The sequence below is a fragment of the Zootoca vivipara genome, chromosome 3 (genome assembly GCF_965207765.1).
Source record: "Zootoca vivipara chromosome 3, rZooViv2.hap1.1, whole genome shotgun sequence".
In the NCBI taxonomy this organism is placed as follows: Eukaryota; Metazoa; Chordata; class Lepidosauria; order Squamata; family Lacertidae; genus Zootoca; species Zootoca vivipara.
Window position 1 is genome coordinate 87,293,550 of NC_142586.1, and position 22,390 is coordinate 87,315,939.

At 45.6% G+C, this 22,390-nt stretch overlaps 1 protein-coding gene across 1 annotated transcript; it reads left to right on the plus strand.

Annotated features, from left to right (window-relative positions):
* Positions 1-1,609: 1,609 nt before the first annotated feature.
* On the plus strand, positions 1,610-22,150 carry LBH (LBH regulator of Wnt signaling pathway). Its single transcript, XM_035111485.3, has 3 exons — positions 1,610-1,869; positions 5,744-5,843; positions 19,479-22,150. The coding sequence occupies exons 1-3, from the start codon at positions 1,844-1,846 to the stop codon at positions 19,665-19,667; spliced, it is 315 nt and encodes a 104-aa protein (XP_034967376.1). The 5' UTR covers positions 1,610-1,843; the 3' UTR covers positions 19,668-22,150.
* The last annotated feature ends 240 nt before the right edge of the window (positions 22,151-22,390 follow it).

Here is a 22,390-nt window from a genome sequence, read left to right on the forward strand (position 1 = left end):
AGGGCTGTTGGGACTGATGGTTTATTTTGGCTTCATGGTGCCTCTTCATTTGCAAACAGACATTCTAGAGCTAACCACAAACTTACATAAGGGCTTCTGTGCTGCAGTTCCTTCCTGTGGCACTGCAGGAAAGCTTCAGAGCCAAGCAACTGCACACAGCCTTCAAGGGCTTCTCACAACTCATATGTAAACTGTAGGCACCTTGGCCTTGCTGTGATCTTCTGTTCTATGGCGACCCACAATGAAATGATGTGCTAAGGCAGGGCAGCCCATTCCTACATTCAGCTGGGATATCTTCACAACAACACAGCTGTGTGGCTGTTCTGGGTACCAGGAAGCAGGTGCTGTTTACTTACTGGTGGAAAATAAAAATTTGACCTCAAACTTTCGTGTCTGTGAGCTGGGGGAGAAAGGCAGTAGCTCAGATGTAGATTTAAGAGGGCATGTTTCCAGATTCAATCCCCAGCATATCTTGCTGGAGCTGGGAAGGATTCTTCTCTTAAACCTTGGAGAGTCACTGCCAGTCCGTGTAGGTATAAGGAACCTGCTGCCCTCGAGGGGTTGATGGAGCCCAGCTCACATCGGCCACAGCTGAGCTAGACAGACTAATGATCAAACTGATAGCTTTGTGGGTTCCTCAGAGATTCAATCATGTGGGAAAACTGAGGAACAATATCGAAAACTATTCCTTACTCCCACATATTGTAAGCATATTAAAAATAAATCCCATTCTGGGGGGAACAAGGCAGAGGGGAAAGCAGTGCAGCCCAGTAAATTTATGATCCTGCAAAGCCACTGCCTCCTTTCACGTTCCCATGCATTATTTTAAAAATCAATCTTAGGCAGGGTAGGAAAACCAAAAATAGCAGCCAGCTTTTCACTCCCACTCCTTACTACACAGTTCGAGGCAAAAGGGTAATATCATTTGCGTATTTCCAGCTGATTGCTGTTCCAATCCTTCGCCTATTGTCATTGTTGAAAATAATTATAACCGGACAGTAGGTGTAGCTAGAGCGCATAGCTAGATTTCATTTTTATGCTGGCGAAGTGACTGCCTTTCCAAGCTCAGTGAAGACAGATACACCGTGTTTGTCGCCCCCATTGTTTATGAATGAAAAGCTACCTTAAATGAACCTCGCGGCTATTTTCTTAGCAACTGCATCCTACTTAAGAACTCTTGCGTTGGCAGATCCTCTGACCTCTTTGGAAACGCTTCATTTCTCAGCGGAGCTAGATGCCTTTACTGTATTATTTTATTTGTTAAGGGAGAAGGGGGGGCAAGCGTGTGCCCACAGCCATGCAACCCAGGAAGAAAAGCTAAAGGAGTGGTTTTACATATACCCAAACTTGGCTTGATTGACGGCGATGTGGGTTAGGTAACAACAGACATCAGCAGCAAGGCGCGCTAGTGCCGAAGATGATGCCATAGGAGCCAGCCAATAGGAGAGCTCGACATCCCGCTTCTTTCTACCGAGACGCGGCTTTGCTACAGGCTGAGCGCAAGAAACCATTCATGATTTTGGTGACATCATCGGAGCGGGTGGGCGGGCCTTACGGGCCGAGGCACGCCTCCCTCGTCTATAAAAGGAGCTGCCCACTTTCTTTGCGCGAGTCAGCCTTGCAGAGAAAGTCGAGTATAGTTTCCTCTTGTGCGCGCGGGTTACTAGCGCTGCTCAGCTGTTTCTGCCCCCTTCCTTGTCCAAGCGGGCGCTTTCCTCTCGGTGCAAATCGGCTGGTTGGTGGCCGCTCTTCCTTAGAGAGGCCAGTCCGTTCCTCCTATCCGGCTCTGCCCCCCTGTGCTCAGATACAAAGGACGTTGGGTCAGCCTCTTTGTTAGGACTTCATGTCTGTATTTTTCCCCATTCACTGGTGAGTACCTCGTTTGCTGGTCTTTGCTACTGTACTCGTGGGTCGCAAATGTAGATTACGAGATCCGGGTTGCAGGCTGGGGAGAGGGGGGGGATCAACTTTTTCCAGGCGAGATTTCCAGGAAGGCTGGAGAAAACCAACTAGTCAGACTTGGGGAACTTGAGGAGAAGCAAGTTCAAGGTTGCGCAGGGGATCTGCGAGGAACAAAAGGAGGCGCTCGGTGGAAGAGGCTTCGGGGAAGCTTAGGTCAAGATCCTGGCCAGAAACGTGGAGACTTGGAAAAAGGCAGCCTGGGTCTGATTCTGCCACCCACCCGCCCGCCCCTCATTCCAAAAAGCAAAGCCCCCTGCAGCCCGACTCTGTGCACGCTTTACACGGAAGCAAGTCCCGCCAAGTTGCACGGAGCTTTCGCCCGGGTAAACGCGCCAGGGATTGCAGCCTGCTATTGCTCGGCGGTGCAGCTACGCCGTTCTGAATGCGAAGCCTCTTTAGCAGTCGGTGCACGCTCTACTGCTGGGGGCGGGGGAAGAGAGGGCGCCGGTTAAGCGGTTATTCATTCGGCGTTTGTCCTCCATTTCACCCCGCCGGGCGAAGCGGCTCAACGGAGTTGGGGTTGCTGCAACAGGAGGCGGAGGCGGCGGCAGTGTGCAAGGCGAGGCGGCAGTCGCCGCTGCTCTTCGCTTGGGCATCTTGAACGGACGCTGTTCGCTTGCTTAGAGACCTTGCTTTGCAGACGCTGCACCCCGAGCCAACGGATTTTAGAGGGGCATTTGGGGGGCGGGGGCTCAGTAATGACGGCTAAATAGCGACTTTCTGTGTTTGAAAAGTCGCTTCTCAGCTTTGATGTTCGATCTGCAAAGACAACACCCCCCTCCCCCGCCCTAAACAAAATATCACGCGAGAGTGTGGAGGGGCGCAGTCCTGCAACCCGGAGGGGAAACTTAATCGCGTGAGGAAGTTTGCTGTTGGGCAGCTGCTTCTCTGCAAGCTTGTAACAAAGGCAGTAGTGATCCGGGCAGCCGGCTGCTGACAAGGGGCGGGGGGGGGGGGAGTAGTCGCCGCAGCAGCCGCTCTTTGCTTGGCAAGTAACCCACACACCCCTCCGAATGGGTGCAGGATTACGGGGAGACAGATTTTGCCAGGGCTAATATCTAAAGGTGGTGTAAGGACTGTAGGCAAATCGGAAGCCTTGTCCCTTAATCCCAGATGTGTTTAGTAGTGCTGGAAGGTCACTCAGAAGCTCTCTGTAAATTATTATTCATTGTCTTATATGCCAAGGCTGGGACCTGAGCTTGGAAAATGGTTCCAGGGCAGAACTGTGGCTCTGAAGAACTCCTGGAATTTTTGCTTGAGGCTGTGATGATGGGGTTGCATTCAAATGATGCCTTGAGGTTGTGCATTTTAGCTTGCCTGAATCTACCCTTACGTATTTGCGTCTTTCCGCTGTATTCTCTGCAGCCTAGTAACTGCTAGGAAAGGAGTGAGCTGCCCAGAGAAGTTGTGTAACCATCTTCCTTGGGCTGCTTTCAGAGAAAGGCTGGTCAGGCATCTGCGAGGCAGTCTTCAGGGAATTGTGCTTTTCTGGCACAGAGATGGACTTAATTAAAAACTAGATGGCAAATCAGAGTCTGATTCTGTGACCTGGCAAACACATGCACCACACACAAATATGAAAACATTAGATGGCTCTCACGATGAATACCAAAAGCAGCATAAATATCCCTTGGCGCAAGGGATGCTCTACCTGTGGTAAATTCCTGAGTGGTTTTAATAGAACTGGCAGGGATGAAACAAGTGAGTTGTTGTTTTTGCAAAGGTTTTACAGCTTTCTGAAGAGCAAGTGAATGGAGAATGGCACTAAAGCAAACTCTGCTCTCTAGACCTGCAAGCTGAATTAGGAAAAAAACAAGTGTGGAGATGTTTGGCAAGTAGTGTGCTTTGCCTCCCTAGTGTATTTTTGTCTGGAAACCATGCTCTTGCTTGGTGGGGCACATCTGATGCTTAATACTCAGTTATACTTGCCAGAGAGCACAGTTTGGGTTGTACACCATCCAGCTGTTAGCCGGTGGGACAGGCTAACTGCTGACCAGCATGTAGCTCTACCCAGCAAGCTAATTTCCTGCCATGTCTCAGCTTTTCTCTTCTCCCCAGCTTGAAATTGAAAAAAGGAGGTAGCTGTTTACTTGACCTCAGCTGGTTGCTGTTATTTTTATATTCAACTTTTCTTGCAGAGCAAAGCAGACTATAGAGTTCGGCAGGCTACAGCCCACTCCTTGGGCTTTAGTAACCTTTGAATAACTCTAGCAGGGAATTCCTAAGCAGCTGGTTGTCTCTGCACTTATCTAAAGCATTTTACAGAGCAAAGTCCAGTTTCACTTCCTTTTTCTAGACTCACTGTACAGAGTGAGGCCCCAATATAGAGCGCAAGAGGGCCACAGCAAGGTGGGTAAATGACATCTGATACATCCCTTGTTCTCCTTATATGGAAGTTCGGTTGAACAGATTAGTTTCCTCCCTGTTTCTGTCTAGTCCTGGAGATACACAGAGCTGATCTGATCCTGATGTAGCTCTCACTTATGCATAGAGCTAAGATGCAGCAGCAGCAAGTAAGTTGATTGGCGTCTGGGAGGCTCTTTCAATGACTTCTCTCCATCGCCTTGTCAGACTGTATGCTCCTTGGAGCAGAGACCTGTCTTTTTAGTATTGTAATGCATTTGAGCGCTGTGTGCATTGATGTCACCAATAAGTACACATATCTGTTATCTGTACAATTGATTTCCTCCTAGCATGAGCTGTTTGTATTTTGTATTACGCATATGTGTCAAAGCTTAAACGGTATTCTGTATGAATCTATAAGAGCTGTTGCCACTTGGCAAGTGTATAAGGTATGTACAGTCAAGAACACTCCTTTCTGCTGTGTCCTGCTGTCCACCAGAGATTGAGCACTGGTGACAGTGGGCAAGCCTTTCTGTTGCTATTTTATAGTGCCGTTGCATTTTATTACCTGGGATACACCTGAAGCTGATTCAGAGCAGCTTCCAAATTGCAACACAGTTCTTTTTAAGGCAGCACCATTGGACAGATTTTCTTCATTTCAGTGGCAACATGAATGGATGCAGGCAAGCTTTATAAAGTGCTGTGCCTGGACATTGAAAATGGTTAAGCATACACCAAAATGCAGAAGTTACTGGATGTGTATGCAAATCTACTTTTGCTTTCAGAATTCATTATACAGGAAAATATGAGTGCATCTTTAACCCCCGGCGTGGCAGTTCCTGAAACCAAAGTTACAGAATTAATCAGAATTAAACCCTTTGGAACTGCATAAGTCTTCCATTTGACAAGGTTCTTTACCATTGTTTTGAGGAGGTTATGAAATCGATAGGCTTTCAACACAGGGTTGGGGGAGGCATTAGAAAGTCTCAGATTGATTTGTTTCTAGGAGGGGTTTGGCCTTAAGCAGGTGGGTTAGGACCCACAACTGAATCGTGTGCTCCATCCTCATGGCTGGTTGCTGCCCTAACAGTAACATTTATTTATTTTTAAAGGTTTATGTAAGGAGAATAGCAGAGTGGGAAAGAACAGGGCTTGTTCAGTGTTGTCTGGATTAAAGACCCCAGGTCTGTAAAGACTTGACTGCTGCTTCCAGTTGGTGTTCTCAAATGTGGTGTAAGTTTTTTTTATATATAAAAAAACTAACCAAGGTCTTTTCCTAAACTGGAAAGGTTGAAAGGCTTTACCATGTTGATAACATCTGAATGGTTCTTCAACAAGATTAGCAATAATTCCACTTGCTCCAGTGATTGTGTTCATTTAATGTAACTCTCAACAGCTGAATCCCTCTCTCTCTCTCTCTCTCTGCCTCTGTTTCCAGCTCTGATTATCTGAGATCAGCTGACATGACTGAGGTGATGAGCGCTCCATCTATGGATGAGATTGGCTTAAGCCCCCGCAAGGATGGCCTATCATACCAGGTATGTTTCCTATGCATCATAGAACAGTATTAACCAGCAGAATCAGTTGGGAGTAGATGGTGATGCCTTTTCAACAGGCTGACCTACCAGCCTGATTCTCTGCATGCTTACTTGGGAGTAAAACCTCATTGACTTATTTTCAAGCTAGGGATGTGGAACACTTGGCTGAGGTGGAAATAAAACATTTGAGGCTCAAGTAACACTTTGGAGAGCCTGGAATAAAGTCACTACACCTGGATCTTAATCCAACACAGGTTACAGATTGCTTAGATTGCATTGAAATGCATGGAGTTTAAGCACAATGCTCAGCTCTACAATACGTTGTGACACCTTTTCACGCAGTTCATGTCCTATTATCTACGTTAAGTTGTCTCAAGTTTTCATTTAAACCAGGCATCCACAAACTCTGCCCTCCAGCTGTTTTGGGACTACAATTCCCATCATCCCTGACCACTGGTCCTGTTAGTTAGGGATGATGGGAGCTGTAGTCCCAAAACAGCTGAAGGGCCGAGTTTGGGGGTGCCTGAAAATGATCCACTCTTCTTGCAGCTCACACTTGAACACACTGCTTAGGCAGCATCTGACGTTAACACGTGTGTCTTGCAAGGCCACAACGTGAAATACAGCAAGGTTTGCCTTAATTTTGTAAGAAATCTGGGAAGGTCATGTCACAGTACAGATACCCTACTAGCTTTGTTTTTGATGCATCAAGCTAGATATTTAACTTGCCAGTGCCAGAAGGCAAACGGTTGACAATGAGGCTGAGGAGCAATGGTGATGAGTCACATAATATCAGAGATCTCATTTATGGTGTGTTTGCAAAATCCACCAACTAAAATGATAAATGGAAGTCACAACAAATGTTACAAATGCTTGCTTTGGTTACGCACATGCTATGGCTAGACCCTTTGGATTCTTTCAGGGTGCCCAAACCACTGTCTGTGCTTATCCTACTTAACTGCCTACAGCTTTGCAAACAAACAAGGAAACAGAAACATGGGCTGCTGGCAGTATCAAGTGTAAGAAAAGCCACATTAGAACATTGCTGGCATTTACTTATTTTAGCATCCCTTTGGTTTTGCATAAGGGCAAACTTGGATTCTTTCCAAGCTCACCTGTCAGCTGGACATGAAGGAGAAGCCAGATGTGAACTTGCTGCCGATACAGATGAGCTTAAAAGTGGCATTGGATATGGGTTGCCATGTGATGCTTGCTAGGAATGATGACTCAGCATCCTCCTTAGGTCAAGGGCAATTTGTAAGAGGAGTCAAGCGGCAGAATTGCAGCGGCCGTTGAGAACCATGGCTGTCCAAGTGTGGACAAACTACAACTCCCATCAGCCCCAGCAAGCATGGCCAGTGATCATTGATGATGGGCGTTTTAGTTCAGCAACATCCGGAGGGCCAAAGGTTCCCTACTTTACAGCATTTCGGTCTCGTGTAGGTTTGTCGCTATTATCATTTCATTGGTTTCTGATGAAGAAACTAGACAGGCTTTGAGTGCTTGAATTATAATCCTCTCAACATGATGTTGTTGTGTTTTTTTTGTGGCAGGGTGGGGAGCATTGCCCCACTCATTGTAAAAAGGGGGAGGAAAGCTTACAACCAAGAAACAAATATTTACATTGCATAGGGTAATTTCAGATGTCAGCATTCCCCGGAATGACAGCTGCAGACCCAAAAGCAAAACAGGAAGTAGCTCTCGGGTGAAGCACCTGTTGTCCTGGGGCTTTGGAGTTACCATTACATTTGGACTAGCAGCACTCTGAGTGGAGATTGCCACAGTGGACAATGTAGCCTTCTGGCATGCCAGTTGCTAAGAGAAATATTAGGAATGCCCTGTCCAGGGAGGCTCACCTGGCCCCAATGCGGGCCTTTTTGGCACTAGGCATAAAACTTTTATTTGCCCAGGCACTTCTAAATTCTGTTTTTAAACAGGCATGTTTTTGTCTTTGCATTTTATTTCTTTATAGTCCGCTTTTAAAGATGCCAATACTCTCAGGGCAGCTTAAAAGTAGCGTAGGAAGCTGCCTTTTGCCGAGTCAGAATCACACCTAGTTTGGTTTTGTCTACACGGACCGGCACTTGCTCTCCAGGGTTTCAGACAAGAGGTCCTTCCCAGCCCTGCCGGAAAACACCAGGGACTGAAACTTGGACCCTTCTGCACTCCAAAGCAGTTGCTCTACCCCTTTCCTGAACTGTTTACTTGGAAGTAAATTTGAAATAAAATACTAAAATGATATCAAAAGAATTCATTAGGAATGAATTCCCAGGGCAGCTGGCAGGTGGTATATGTCCTGAGGGGTGAAGGGAGGTCCTAATACCCTCTTTGCTTGCCTCCCTCATTCTTTCACCTGGCTCAAATTTGATTTTCAGTTTTAAATATCCATAGAACTGTCTTTACTTTTTCTGCCTTTTAATTTATGATAACCGGGGTGGTTGAAGGGTAGGGCCTAAAACTTACGTATGAATGAATAAAGTCACTATGATAAGCTGCCCCCTGGAAAATGGTAGGCCCGCATTTTCTCCAGCCTACCTTCTCCGCTCACCAAGAAGTCAAAAGCGAAAATCCCCTAAGCTATTTAAGATTAAATGGCTTTGACTGGCCTTCTCCAAGTTGGTGCCCTCCAGATGGTGGCTGGACAACCACCTGAAAGGCCCGAGATTGGGGAGGGCTGATGGGTTTTTCTAGGGTTATGGCCAAAGTTTGCATGTGGACGAAACGGGAACCTGCTCTCATCTTTTCCTGGCAGCTGTTTTAAGTCCTCAGTCTTTGATAATCTATTTGGAGGGTCAATATGTACCTTGGGGCATATCCAGATGGCTCAAACCTCTGTAATTGGTGGCACATTTCCAGTGCCAACATGTACAGTGCTTAAGTTCTCAAGTGCTGTTTGGCTGCCAGTGGCTATGATGAACTGGATCAGAATAGGACCACAGTGGTCTATGCAGGCTTCACCTGGCCGCTGATGTCCTGTGGGGGGAATATATTCAACCCTACTCCCAGCTTGGCAGGGACATGGGTGACGCTGTGGGTTAAACCACAGAGCCTAGGGCTTGCCGATCAGAAGGTCGGCGGTGCGAATCCCTGCAACGGGGTGAGCTCCCGTTGCTCGGTCCCTGCTCCTGCCAACCTAGCAGTTCGAAAGCTACGTCAAAGTGCAAGTAGATAAATAGGTACCGCTACAGTGGGAAGGTAAACAGCATTTCCGTGTGCTGCTCTGGTTCGCCAGAAGCGGCTTTGTCATGCTGGCCACATGACCTGGAAGCTGTACGCCAGCTCCCTCGGCCAATAACGCAAGATGAGCGCTGCAACCCCAGAGTCGGTCACGACTGGACCTAATGGTCAGGGGTCCCTTTACCTTTACTCCCAGCTGGCATGCTGCAGGGCCCCCAGGAAGTAGCTAAATCTCCCATTTGGACATCTGTGCCTTCAGTTTTCGCACTTGACTTTGTGCAGTTTCTGCATTGCTAACAATGACTTCTAAAGATTGCTGTAAGGTTCTTGCTGGTTTCTCTGTTCAGTAAACTAGAAAGTCACACGTTCTCCCACTCACCCAAATAGAAGTGGAGATTCTACTTTCTCTTTTGGGTAACAGATGGGATGGTGAACCTTGTGACCCTTCTCGGACCATTGGCTGAGGCTGATGGGAGTTGGGGGCCAAAGACACACCTACAAGGCATCTCATTGGTTTCCCGTTGCAGTAAAGCAATAATTCCTGTTTCCAAATGGAGGAATGCAGGTTTTTCTTCTGTTTCTGTAAGAGATGTGTCGTGTTCTGCCTGTTTTTGCTATCTCAGTTTATTTGTGGAAGCACCAACATTGATCATTTGCTCTTAAGCTTCCAGTGCTCTTAAGAGCCAGTGTGGTGTAGTGGTTAAGAGCGGTAGACTCCTAATCTGGGGAACCGGGTTCGCGTCTCCGCTCCTCCACATGCAGCTGCTGGGTGACCTTGGGCTAGTCACACTTCTCTGAAGTCTCTCAGCCCCACTCACCTCACAGGGTGTCTGTTGTGGGGGAGGAGGGGAAAGGAGATTGTTAGCCGCTTTGAGACTCCTTCAGGTAGTGATAAAGCAAGATATCAAATCCAAACTACTACTCTTCTTCTTCTTCTTCTTCTTCTTCTTCTTCTTCTTCTTCTTCTTCTTCTTCTTCTTCTTCTTCTTCTTCTTCTTCTTCTTCTATTAATCCAGACTTGCTGAAATCCATATATTGCATGCCCAAAACCAGAAAGGCCCAAATATTGTCGTACTTGTACCTTAAAAAACAAAACAAAAAACTACGCAGCATTTCTGGCCAATTCCACAGAAATGGCTTGTGGCAATTAGTGCTTGTAGTAATTTTCTCCCATTTATATCCTTCCTCTTTCTGTCATGGTGTTGGGGAGAAGGTTTTGGCACAGCTTTCTTCCGAACATGCTGTCATTCTAAGTTCAGGGGTGTTTTTTAAACTGGGGAACATGCAAATGTGCAGTGACCACCTAATGGCAGTCTGGATTAACAGGGTCTACTACTGCTAGGGAAAAGGAGCAAAGGTGTCAGTCTAGCTGCACTGTTGACCACTTCATTAACCATTTTTGCACATTACCTGCACAAAGGGCATAAGGCTGCTTATGTGGAGCAGGGCTGTGCTTTTACCCCTCAAGTCTTCTTCAAACAGCCACACATTGCCCACGGTTGTTTGATGAGAAACCCCAATGTTGGGTTCCGGTTTCCGCCTGCAGGAATGGCGGACCTGTTTTCCATCTCTCTGACCTTTGTAAGGAATTTGGCGGTTGCTAGGGGAGTAAATGGCAACCCCCTACCCTCTCCGGGGGTTACGGAGAGGGGCCGCTGGCCCGCGATGCCCCCAGACCCACTCCGACTGTTTTTGGAGTGGGGGGAGCTTGGGCTGAGCACTTACAAGGGCCAGGACTCCCGGACGCTAATCTGCATGGCGGGGATTTCCATGGTTAAAGAAGATAATTAGGCTTAAATCTATGGACATACTTCAGAAGGAGGGAAAGAAGCGCTGTTTACTGCTGAGAAATTTATGCTGCCGAGTGAGAGGAGTCAAAGATTGTACTGCATCTGGAAGAAGGATTGATGGGGACGGAGCGATAAGGGGAGTGAGTTTTTATTTTATTTTTTTTCTTCATATTGTTGCCTCGTACCTTCCCGGACGCGATGTCCTGGCTTGTTTGGAGTGAAAGAGAAGCAAAAGACTGTGTGAGTTGAACCTTATAACTGTTGTTACTGAGCATATTTTTTTAAAGATGTGGAGTTGCCGATGAGAAAAGCCCCCCTCTAGTCGGACGGAAGGAGTTCTGAATGCGTTCGGAGGATTTATGAGCTGTGACGCACTTTAAATTGGAGCAGCGACCTGAAGCTAAGTTCAGCTATAGGGCAAGGAGATCCATTAATTTACCAAGAGTCTATGGTTTGATGTTTGGGTCTCCTGCCTGGAAAAGCTGTAAATTCTATAATGATCGTAAATTTTCATGGCCATGAGAGGAAAGCGAAAGTGATTTGAGCTTTTTAAGATGGCGCTACTTCGAATTGCTTCAACGCAACAGGAGCTCCATTAAGAAGATTTATGGGGAGGCTGGACTGATTAACTCACACAGGAGAAAGAACATCTGTGAGACTTTGTTTGATATTTATATCAGCAGCTGGGAAACAATCGTGAAAGTGGAAAACATCTACGTGACTGTAAGGGGAAGATCTGGATTATTATGAACTTGAAGGACGATTTGAACTTTAGAAAAAAGACGGCAGTGGACAGTTGCGAGGAATTCCCAATTTCTTGAAGCATGGGAACCCAAATAAAAAATTCTTTAGATGATTTGGCATAACATTCGGTCTGATTGATATATATATGTGTATAATTTGAAATATTGAATGTGATATAATTGGTTTTAATTGGAAAATTAATAAAAATATTTTTTTTTTAAAAAAAGATGAGAAACCCCAATGTTTGGGACAAAAACTGAGTAGGTCTATTTTAAATTTAAATAATGAATCCCCAGCCCTTCTGCAAAATAAGTAGCAAGTAAACATGGGGTTCCAGGAAGTGTACTGACCTTCTGCCTGCCTTGTTTAGGAGGGTGGATCGTTGGAAGGGTATTTGCACTCCCTTGAGCTTTGATCACGCCTCAGAATGCATCTGAGAGAGTGGCAAAAGGCAACATCTGTTTTTTGGAAGGTAAAAGGCGTTTCCATGTGCTTCTCTGGTTCGCCAGAAGCGGCTTTGTCATGCTGGCCACATGACCTGGAAGCTATACGCTAACTCCCTCTGCCAATAACGCGAGATGAGTGCCGCAACCCCAGAGTGTGCCACGACTGGACCTAATGGTCAGGGGTCTCTTTACCTTTACCTTATTTTTTGGAATGATTTCAGATGTCCCCTAATTCCTGCAGGAATAATAAAACCGCCAGTCTTCTAACTCTGTCATCCACTAAATGGATTGATGTCCAGATGAAGGCTTGGTTTGTTTTCAGCCTGTTGAACATTGAGCAGCCTAGTTTGGTCTTCTGAGTCCACCTCCCCCTTCGACTGAGTTGTGGTTTCTTACTCCTTGGAAATGCTTCATCACCACTTTGCATGTTCACTCTGTTAATGCCATTTGACTGCAGAGCTAATAACTGTCTGAAACTGAGGCTGGTTAAGAACTAAATGAATCATTTTACTAGCCTGCTGTCAAAACAATGCCACGACTTCAAACTTTTTTTCTTTTAAATCCTTCTGGAATGGAATTTGAACTAAGGGCCATTGAAACAAATCTCAAGTTGCGGCAGCTTTGCCCGGCAAACAGTATGACTAACTTTAGAGGCAAGTGTTCTGCTTTTTGTGCTCGGATTGCCTTGAACAGCTGGTTAACTAAATCCACTGACTCTGCAGGGAATGAGCATTCAAGACTGGCTGATGGCACAAGCAACCTAAGTAGTGGCTTGGAGCAGCCATTAAGGGTGGAGATTGCATAAGCAGGAGTCATGCCCCAAAATAATTGCCTGTTTTGCAGAGCATGTTGGAGTGATTCCTCTCCTGTGTGTGCTGTGCAAGGAGCAAGACCATTCCTTAAATGTGGAAGTAGCCCTGGGATGGACACTGGTTGGATTGCATTTGTTTGGGAGCAGTACATTCCTTGGCTTGGCCTTGTGGCTGTTTCTAAATGGTGTAATACACCATTGGTGTATAGGTCTGGCTTGCACAACTAGGGATCCACCATGCCAAAACCTTTCACCTGCCAAGTGCTTGATAACCACCATGTGCTTGCCATCTCAGGCAAGTGGCAAAATCTGAAGCTTTTCCCCCCAAGCTCTGATGGGCTGCTGCATTTGGCTTGGTGGGTCATAGGCCTGATGTTGGGACCCCGGCTGTACTGCCACCATTTAGGAATGGGAATCCTGTGGGCCCTGAGACCTGGTTGGACTACAAACCCCATCATCCTTGACTGCTGCCCATGCTGGCTGGGGTTGATGGAGGATGTTGTCCGATGGCCTTTGGGCGGTCACAGGTTCCCTATCCCTGTCATGGCTGCGCAAAATGCACTCCCTTGCCTTGCTGTAGGACTCGCTGGTTACACGGACAATGAAGTCGGTGGTGCAGTTCGTTAAGATGCCTTTTAAATTCTCTCCAGTTGTTTTGGATTCCTTATTAGCATAGCTTGTTTCCTTGCACTGCAGTTTTGCATTGTAGCTGAGCTCTTTTGGTTTGTACTCGAGCAAGCTCGTGTACAGCAAGCCTTTTTGTGGTTGTTAAAACATTTTCCACTCTTGGTGCCAAGTTCAGTCAACTCTAGAGGAAGCAGCAGGGGGTGGGGCTGGGGGAGAGGAGGGTGTCACCTGGCACAGAAGAAGCAGATGATCTTCAAGTTTAGAGCTTCAATTTCAGTTTGATTTTGAGGCATTGGGCAAGAAAATAAAGTAGTTTTGTGTTTGCCTGAGTTGAGTTTTAGGCCAAAGCAAACTGTTGTTCCATCAATGAAGATCTTTTCAGTCTTTGGCTAGGTAGCTAACTGCTTGGAGTGCTCTTGTAGCTGAAAAGAAGGATATAAATAACTGAACCAGAGAACTGTTGAGTTGTCAGAGGCCCTCAGAGGCCATCTAGTCCAGACCCTTGCAATGCAGGATTCACAGGCAAAGAATCCCTAACAGATAGCCACCTAATCTGTTTAAAAACTTCCAGCGAATGAGAGTTTGCCACCTTCTGGGGTAGCCCATTCCAATGTTGAATAGCTCTTGCTTGGTTGAAATTTTCTAAATAAACTTTTCAAAAGGCATCCTGCTACTGTTTTTGAGATGCGAAATGGCTTTCTACATATTGGGCTCCATTTGTTTATCACTGCAGCAATAAGATACCCAACAAACATTTCCTCTGTCCTTATTGGTGCTTTACTAATGTGTAGCTAGTTCTGGGTGGTGTAATAGTTGAGAGTATCAAACTGGGGCATGGGAGACCAGGGTTCAAATCCCCACTCGGCCAAGCAGCTCACTTGGGGCCAGTCACTGCTTTTCAGCCTTACCGACCTCACACGGTTATAGTAGGGATTAAATGAGAACACCTTTATGCCACCTTGAGCTTCTGGGAAAAAACAGTAGGATATAAATGAAATAAATAGGTGAGAAGGGTGACTGAGGAGATCAGAGGTCCTCCTGCTGCCCCATCCAGTCTCCAGAAGTGGCAAACCCAGAGGTTGCTAGAAGCTCGGAGTCGGGGCACCACGAAAGTGCTGTCCATCTTGTGTTTATTTCTAGCGTTGCTGCTTCTGAACAAGATTTCATGTAGCTTTCGCAGCCAACAGACACCGGTGGACCTGTCCTCCGTGGCTTAGTTCAGTGTTTCCCAAACTTGGGTCTCCAGCTGGTTTTGGACTACAGTTCCCGTCTTGCTAGCTAGGGATGATGGGAGTTGTAGTCCAAAAACAGCTGGAGGCCCCAAGCTGTGTGGAAAGCTGTGGCCATCAAAGAAACTACTTAGGCTCATAATCATACTCCCAGTTAACTCCAAATGCAGTTTGGCCGGTAAAGAATATAGTCTGAACATAGATAGTCAGTCTGGCTTCTACACCAAATAAATATTTGCACACCAAGTGCCACATGCTATGTAAATAAAAGTGATGCAAACTTGAAATGGATAGCATGAATGCAGACTTTGAGTTCAAGGATCTGCTCAGCTAGCCTTGTAAATAAGCCCAGAAAAATGGACACGCAGAAGCATTTTTAGTAGCCTGCCGGGGACCTGACAGCAGAGAGTCAAAAGTTGCATTTCTATGCTGGGCACCAAGTGGGAGGGAGGCTCCCCTCTTTTAGAAGCCTGCTTGGTTTCTATGCTGGGGGCAGTGGAGGGACGAAGGCCTCTTTTTTCTCCTCCTCCTCCAGCATGCTCACTAGCCTTGCACAGAATTTCATACATTGTATGCAATTTATGGGTGCCTGTGGGTACCAGGTTAGCACTTAAATACAAGGCTGTGCTCAGTTCCAGTTCCATGGAAACAGTTCCATCCCTCCCTGAGATACTCTTTCACCCCTGGCATTCCAAAGGATCCGAACACATTATTTTTCTACTGCTATCATGTGAAAGTCTCCCTTGCCAGGCTGCTATTCAGTCACTGGCTTGCATTTATTCTCTGATCGGCTTCGTCAATAGCCCAAGAGGCTGTTGTGTATTGGGACAGCTGTAAGTGTGCCTGAGTCCCCAGGGATGGAAATCTACCTCTTGTGTAAAGAGGAGAGACCAGATAGCATCGAGCCAATCTCCTTCGTGGATGTGGATAAAAATGTCCTCATGCAAAGCCTCTCTCTTGTTCCTTTGTTCCCACAGACAACCTTGTCTCATTTCCTTGTCTGTCATGTGCTGGGAAATGTGACTTCACTTATTTTCCATTGGGCCATCCCTAATCCTTGAGTGTAATTGCAACATCTCATTTTTATGCTGCCTTGATTATTTTTAAAAAAGCATGAGTTAGTGGAAAAATCCCGACCTCCTCTATTGCAGCTGCTTGGAGATAAGATAGTTCATTCTATTTAAAAAAGGAGGGAGGAAAAGCACACTAAGCACAACACGTTTAAGGGATGTTTATTTAAGGAAATCATTTATTCCTTAGTTTTCAAGGGGGTGGGCGGAAGCAGACAGTTTATTTCCAAAACAGCTATTCTGGCTTGACCTAATGTACCTAACATGACAGTGAATGCTTATTGCTCTGGTGTTTCCTGCACTGCTGTTAACTATAAGCCGTCAGCTTGGAATACTTTAGTTTCCCCCCCACATGGATGCGCTAAATCAGCGCCAAAGCTCTTTGCCGAATTTTAAGACTGCAGTCAGTTAATATTGCAAGTCCTGCATGACCCACAAGACACAAACTGTCTTGTGTACGGGGGAAGATTTTCTAAAGCGGGGGGTGTTGCTGGACTACGATTCCCATCACTCCTGACCACTGTCCAACCCCATCTGAAAGGCCACAGTTTCCCCATCCCTGCTGTGCAGCTGCACAATTTTATTATTTATATTTATTTATGAATCTCCTTTCACAATTGTGTCAAGGTGATTTACAAACACACCATGGAAATGGCTAAGAGTAATTCTTGAAAACAGTACCAGAAACAGCTGGCTATAAGCTTAAAAACCACGGAAAATGAACACCAGGAGAAACCTTTTTATCTATGAAAAACTTGTCAACACAAAAGTGCCTCCAATTAATTCTGCAAAATGCAGGTAGTGGGCACCTCTCCTAAGCCCCACAGGAGGGGCAGCCTTGCCAAAGGCCCTGCCTGGAGTTTCTGTCGAGGGAGCGTCTGATAATTTGGGGACTTGAAAGTGAATTTCCTGTAGAATGCAATGACCTGCTGGGTACAGAAGGGATAAGGTGGGCTCTCAAGTAACCTGGTCCTGAGTTCTATAGGGTCTAGTAGCAAAACCTTGAACGTGGCCTGGATTGACAGCCACAGAAAATCCCTCAGACAAGGTGTTATGTGCTGCCAAGTAGTTTGGAAGCCCATTGCTAGGTGCATACTCACAAGCACTGTGTCAGCAGGCTGCAAAAACTTGACTGATTCCACAGAGCACAGCTTGATGGAGCACTGGGAGAGCCCACTTGAAGCTGCATCAGCTGTGGCGCCTAGCTAACGGATGGAGGCAAGCAACTTTGTCTTTAAGGTGGCCATCAAGTGAATCCCCACCATCTCCAGGTAGGAGTAAGAGAGAGCTGCTACTGATACTAAGCTCTTGTCTGACTGGGCAAGGCAGCTTTCTATCTTCCTATGACTTTGACTGCAGGCTGGCACTCTTCATTTCGCAGCCCCGAGTCTGCGGCTTTCTTCCCAGGAGTCCTGAAGTTTTGTAATCAGCCAGCTTCCTTGTGTGATGAAGAGCGGGGCTCTGTTGATGGAGCCTCCTTTGTCTTAGGCCACAGGTAGGAATCTTGTTGTTGGACTGCAGCCCCCATCAACCTGATGGTACGCAGGCCAAATACCTACTCCAAATTGCAGACGGGGAAGCTTTGGCTGGCTCTGGGAGCAGCAAGCAGGTCATTCAGCTCAGGAAGTCCACCATCCACTTTTCGTGTACCTTGACTATTTCTCCTGCAGCCTCTGTTGATAACAGGCAGCAGGATCTGAGGGGAAAGAACCGAGTGAGGTTTTGTATTTTGAGTTTCCCTAGCATAGATATGAAAAACGGAAAGCCCTGAAGCCCTGCGATGAGGCAGAGTAGAACAGGTTTGTTCTGGAGGAAAAGAAACGGGTACAATTCTGTTGTGTTGCGGGATGGGGCAAATTGCCTCGACATCTGGGAAATACTAACTGGAGCAGAGGAAAGTTGGATCAGCTTCTTTGTAGCACAGCTGGGAAGACTGGTGTTCATCATGGGACTGGCCACGGGCAAGAAAGTGACACTGTCACGTTGGAAAGGAGGGGGTAGCACAAACTGCTTAGAAGGAAAACTTATTCCTAGCTTATATTCCTACTTGTAGATGTTAGAGGGTTCAGACCATCCCTAATACCTGTTGAAATAATGCACGAGGGGGCTGTGTGGACCAGTCTCTTGTGCAAGCACACATGTTGGCGGCAAGAGCAGATGGGAATACTCTGTATTCTTGAGCTTTTGGCAAGTACCAGAGTTGAGTGGTGATGAACTTTTCACATCACTTGCTCTCTAGATGCTCTTTGGGCAATTTTAAAAGATTTTTCTGGAAGCTTTAGGGTCAGCATTTGAAATTTGCCAGGTGCAAAATGCACCTATCGGCCACTTGCGATGAAGTGAAGATGCCCGGGGGCCAGGACAACGCCTGACAGTAAGAGCTGTTCGGCAGTGGAATTTGCTCCCAAGGAGTGTGGTGGAGTCTCCTTCTTTGGAGGTCTTTAAACAGAGGCTTGACAGCCATCTGTCAGGAATGCTTTGATGGTGTTTCCTGCTTGGCAGGGGGTTGGACTGGATGGCCCTTGTGGTCTCTTCCAACTCTACGATTCTATGATTCTATGATCTTCCCTCATCTGGAGGTGCATGCCTGGGATCCTGGGAGCTTGCCTGTTTTCACACACAAACAACATATATTGTAGAATTGTATCTGATGTTTTACTTGCACAATCGGAATGAATTTCAGGAACCACAAAGCTGTATTGCAAAATAGCTTGTGTATCTGTTTAGGGCCCAATGTATAGCTGCTTTCACTAGGTGTGTTAAAGAGAAGGGGCACCCCATGCAAGCTGGTCCTTCACCAGAAGACCTGTTTGGGGGCTATGCTAATACAGTTTGGTCAGAGGCAGCCTCTAAATTGCATCAGCCCAGTTAGGGATAGCTTAGTTCTGTATATGAATGCAATATTAACCATTCCATATGAGCAACAAATCATTAAAGCCTTTAAAAATTAGAAAAGGTTCAAAAAACAAAGCATAATTTGGGGTGTGTTCACACATGCAAATCACTGGAAGCTGTAGTCAAAGGTCATGAACACGCATGTTTCCATGGGGCCATCAGAACTTTGATACTATTCCATATTATCAAGAACACAAATGTTTTTCAGTGGCGTCCATTCAGTCATAATGCACATTTTGTACGTATTGGAATCTTTCAAACAAGTTCTGTGTAGGACACACATTGGATTTCAATCTAATTAAGATCAGGTTGGGTTTGTAGGCATTGGCAATCTCCCCATCTCAACTGTTCAATGTGGGAGGAAGTTTAAAGAAGATGATTCTATTCACTGAAACACCTGAACATGCATTGCAGCTGGCTACATCTTACGAGCTAGCCAATAGCTTGAAGCCAGGTTTCACCCAAAGAACACTTGCAGGAAAGATTGGCTTGCCTTAGATCAGACATCCCCAAACTTCGGCCCTCCAGATGTTTTGGACTACAATTCCCATCATCCCTGACCACTGGTCCTCTTAGCTAGGGATCATGGGAGTTGTAGGCCAAAACATCTGGAGGGTCGCAGTTTGGGGGTGCCTGCCTTCGATCATTTGTGTGGTTTGTTGATCAGATGGTTGGTTTTTGATGTGGCAGACCTAGGTTCAAAATCCTGTTCAGCCATGATGCTCACAGCTGGAACCCTGGACCAAGGCACTGCCTACCTCAGTTACAATAAAAAAAGATGAGAATGTCAAGCATACCTCAGAATACTACAGAAGTGTTGACTAATGTAAATCTTTTTGTTTTCAGATTTTCCCTGACCCTTCAGACTACGATCGTTATTGCAAGCTGAAGGACCGTCTCCCTTCCATTGTAGTCGAGCCAACAGAAGGGGACGTGGAGAGCGGAGAGCTAAGATGGCCGCCTGAGGAGTTCCTGGTCCAGGAACAAGAGGAAGAAAACTGTGACGAAGCAAAGAAAGAGAGCAAGGAGCAATAGAGTCTTCTGTACGACTTAAGATGCCACATCATCTTGAGGGGGGGAAGAGAACCACAACTGTTTTGAAAAGTCTTTTTTTCTACAAAAGACATTCAAATTTTGCACCTGCAAAAAGATCTTAGTTTTTTCATATTCTCTATTGAGAACTGAAGCGCTTGATGTGACAATCTCCAAATGGAAGCAAGGAAGGCAATTGTGCCGTAGTGGAAAGGGGGACGGCTGCTCTTCTCAAGATCGCTGTTGAATTTTGTTAAGGTTATCTGGGGGTAGCCATGAAATTGCAGGGCGCTTTGGTGGAGGATCATACGGGCAGGAAACATGCTTTTTTTCTGAAGTGTGTGGGGTGGAAGAAATGACTGCAGATGTGTAAAATGCAGCTGCCTCTGGCTTTAAAAGCATGAGACTAGTATTCATCTCTCAAAACTTTGCCTTCTTATAGTGCTTTGTTTTTTGTTTTTTTGGTGTGTGTGTGTGTGTTGTGGGTTGAGAGGTATGATAACATGCCACTGAAATGCTCCGATGACAGTAGAGTATGGCAGGTCTTTCCTGCTGAACATCTTAGAGGAGCAATGGATCAATAACATTACCCCGTTCAGTATCTTTTCCTCCCTAAGTCGCACACCCTCTTGGGAATGTTGGTGTTTGGCACTAGCTAGCCCAGCCCGTTGCAGACGAAAGCCATCTTCGCCTTCTCCCCCCCTCCCAGCCCCCTCTTAAAATATGCATTTGAATTCTAACCCGAATGGGTCTTGTGACCGTGATAATGGTAGTGACTGACTTACAATTAAATCTTACAGTGGCGAATCTTCTTTTCATTGGCAAGGTGCTGATGACTTTACAAAATGGTCCTTTGCCACTTTTCTGCAATAGCTTTGTTTATCCTGCACACGGTAACAAACAGGAGGTTGAGTTTGATTTTCCTTTCTGTATTCCAGGCACCAAAGCTGCTGTTAAGTCTCCCATCCAGAAGTACATCTAGTTGCTACGAGATGCCAGCTTTTCTAGTGGCATTGAGGGATGTGTGTAGTTTAACCATTTGCAAAAGCTGGATGAAGCGCTCACTTTATGAAGGTGCATAATCTAACCTTGGCCAACAAATGCAGAGCTTTGGAGATGATCTGAAGTTAGTTTTAACAGAAGTAATGATTGAAGGAAAGCAGGTCTTCTCTTCAAAGAAACAAACAAAAAGTATTATGGTCTCTCAGTATTCTGGAGAAGATAATACGCTTTTTGAACATATCTATGAGATTTTATTGATGGGCAGAAGTTTGTTCCCAAGATCTAAATTCCTAGCAACAGCTGCCGCTATTTTTGTCCGATCTATCCTCTTAGGACGCGGAGGACAAATTGCAGGATAAGCTAAACTTGCTGCTTTCTAAGAAAGCAGATGTCTTGACCACTTGATGGAAGTCCTTCCTGAGACTTCACAGTATAAAAGGACCACTCTTGAGAAATGAAAAGCCAATCGTTTCCATGTTTAATTCTGGAGACACTAAAAAGATGTAATAAACGCGCATCATGGCCTTAACAAGATATTCAAAATAACCCCTAGTCTTGCACGTCCCTTGTTTATCGCCTCCGTTCCTTCTTTCTTAAGAAATCTGTTGGGACTTTGTGTATATATTTGTATTTGATACCTCATGAGTAGTAAAAACGCTGGTAAGGAGTTAGGGAATTTGCTTGTTTAAAATCAGCAGGATTCATCCCGCCCCCCTCCCAGTCTTTGTCTTGCTTGTGTTTTCAACATAATGGCAATAACTTTTTAACAGCTGTGAGTCATTGTTACATGTGGGCGTGAGGTTGCCTGAGTGTTTTTATTATTATTATTATTATTGTTATTATTATTTTAAGCATAATATAGGGATGTAGTTGGTGTTCCTCTGTATTCTTTTGGCAGCCAAGAACTTGTCACACATGTACTACCTATCTTGGTTAACAGTTTTGTCATCGCTGAGACCTGTCTTGCATCATTTCCTAGTCCAAGGTTGCTTTAAAACTAATGGATCCAGATGTTTTTCGGTCTTGTATGCTGGGCATCTGTTTTCGTCTTGCTGTTCAGTAGAATGAGCTTTGATACCTGCACACCAGCCTGAACTCCCTAGTTTTCTCTCCGAAAAGTTATTTCTTGTTTTTTGTTTTGTTTGCAGATTTTGGTCCCAGGTTTTGAAGCTGTCAAATGTAAACCACTCAAGACGAGCAAAAATCCTTAATGCTTAAAAGATCAGAGTGGAAATGCTGTTTGTCTTTAAATATTAGCATATCCTTTTTGCGCCTCTCTTTTTTTTAATTGTTGCTTGTATTTCTGTCATTTTTGAATGTGTCTGAAGAACAAAGCACTCCAGTTGAATTTCTCCTGTTGTATATTACATTCTATATTTCGGTAAAATTCTTTTTTGAGCCTCAGGGAAAAAAAGCTTGCATTTTTTTCAGACTACTTTTGTCACTGTGACAGTTGTAAATAAAGTTTGAAAATGCTTTCCAAACCTCTTGCATTTATGTTTGCTCTCTTATTTCGTTTTCTTTCCCACAATCCAAGAAGGGTGGGTTGGGTGATCTCTAGCAGTTTGAAAAGTGCATGTGAATCCCTATCCAAACCCAAGTGTGCTGCTCTTCGAGTACAAGCATTAAAGAGGAAGGTAAAAAAAAGGTAAAGGACCCCTGACAGCTAAGTCCAGTCACGAACGAGTCTGGGGTTGTGGCCCTCATCTCGCTTTACTGGCCCG